A 1,458-nucleotide genomic window follows, 5' to 3' on the forward strand; every position below is an offset into this window, starting at 1 on the left:
CTGATATCGTGGGTCCGCACTTACGTGTAGAAGGGCTTTTGTCTGATATCGTGGGTCCGCACTTACGTGTAGAAGGGCTTTTGTCTGATATCGTGGGTCCGCACTTACGTGTAGAAGGGCTTTTGTCTGATATCGTGGGTCCGCACTTACGTGTAGAAGGGCTTTTGTCTGATATCGTGGGTCCCCACTTACGTGTAGAAGGGCTTTTGTCTGATATCGTGGGTCCGCACTTACGTGTAGAAGGGCTTTTGTCTGATATCGTTGGTCCGCACTTACACAATATATTCCCCAGGCAACAAGCAGTTGAAGGAGCAGATCCCTGAAGGGCACACCCTCAAGGATACCATCACCAGTGCTCAGTTCTATCAGGCTATGGGGCGTATGGATGAGGCCATGTAGTATAGTGGACGGCCTTCGCAAGCAACTTTGCTGCTCAGTGGCTGGCGCTTGTCTCCCTCTGAATTAGATACTCGGAGAACGTCCTTGCCCTCTTCCAGGCTTTAGAGTTGGATGCTTCCCTACTGGACTCCCACGCTGACCGTAAGATCTCCTCGATGCTTTCTCGTTCCAATGTCGATGCTGTTCCTCAGCCTTTGAAAGCCTTTGTGAAGCTCTGGAGAAGAAGTATAGGAAGGAGGGGTCCTCTCAGCCTTCTGATACTGCCCAGAAGGCCGATGAAGATATGCCAAGTGCTGATTAAGTGTTTCCAATACTGAGTTCTTCTGGAGTTGGAGTTCCTTTCCGAATATTGTGGTCGAAGGTATGTGAGTGGTAGTTTCTGCCAGAAACTTTGAGGATCGTTGATTTACCATAATGAGGAGGTACCAATAGTGTGCTCCTAGGATGCCGAGGAAGGGAGGATGTCGGGCTAATTTGAACCATTATCTACTGCTCGGTATCCAGGAGCTAACATCTCGACTGCGACCATGTGCCGATCGGTTTCCTCTGTGGTGACTCGCACTTCGAGCTCGACTGCTGTTGTCACACGCCATCGCGGGAGAATTCCCTGGTTAACTTCGTTTTATGGTTTAATACTGTCTCAGTAGTGGAGATATCACATTTCCTTTAATGGAAGCTTCCACCATATCGAAGCCTCCGACAGTGGCGGAAGAGGTGCCTGATGAGAACAGCGTTAGAGGACGTAAGACAGTAGCCATGGTTAAGAGCGAGCATACTTGGCGGAAACGGAAGAACTTCACCCCTGTACGGGTAACCCTCCTAGAGCCTCTCCGTCATCTTCTCTAGTCGCGAAGCTTTTTAGAGGGACCAGCTTTCCAAGCGAGGCCGGACTAGCCCTCGGAATAAGAATAGTAGTAGGAGGACGCTCCTCTGTGTGGGAATGGGCACAGCCGTTTAGGTGCCCAATCTATCAGAAGGTTTCTTGCCCCCGTCTCGAAGCCTAGCACTACCACTACTGGGGTGTTACCACTCAATTTGGACATTCGTGGGGTTCACGTT

General features: G+C 50.3%; 1 protein-coding gene across 1 annotated transcript; it reads left to right on the forward strand.

Moving 5' to 3' along the window:
• Positions 1-292: 292 nt before the first annotated feature.
• On the forward strand, positions 293-700 carry Pmar_PMAR002541 (hypothetical protein; the record flags this gene model as incomplete). Its single annotated transcript, XM_002780644.1, has 3 exons — positions 293-395; positions 467-540; positions 591-700. Coding segments are annotated over 3 exons (287 nt in total), but the record flags the coding sequence as incomplete, so codon positions are not given.
• Positions 701-1,458: the final 758 nt, after the last annotated feature.

This window comes from Perkinsus marinus (assembly GCF_000006405.1).
Source record: "Perkinsus marinus ATCC 50983 genomic scaffold scf_1104296944282, whole genome shotgun sequence".
NCBI classification, from domain to species: Eukaryota; Perkinsozoa; order Perkinsida; family Perkinsidae; genus Perkinsus; species Perkinsus marinus.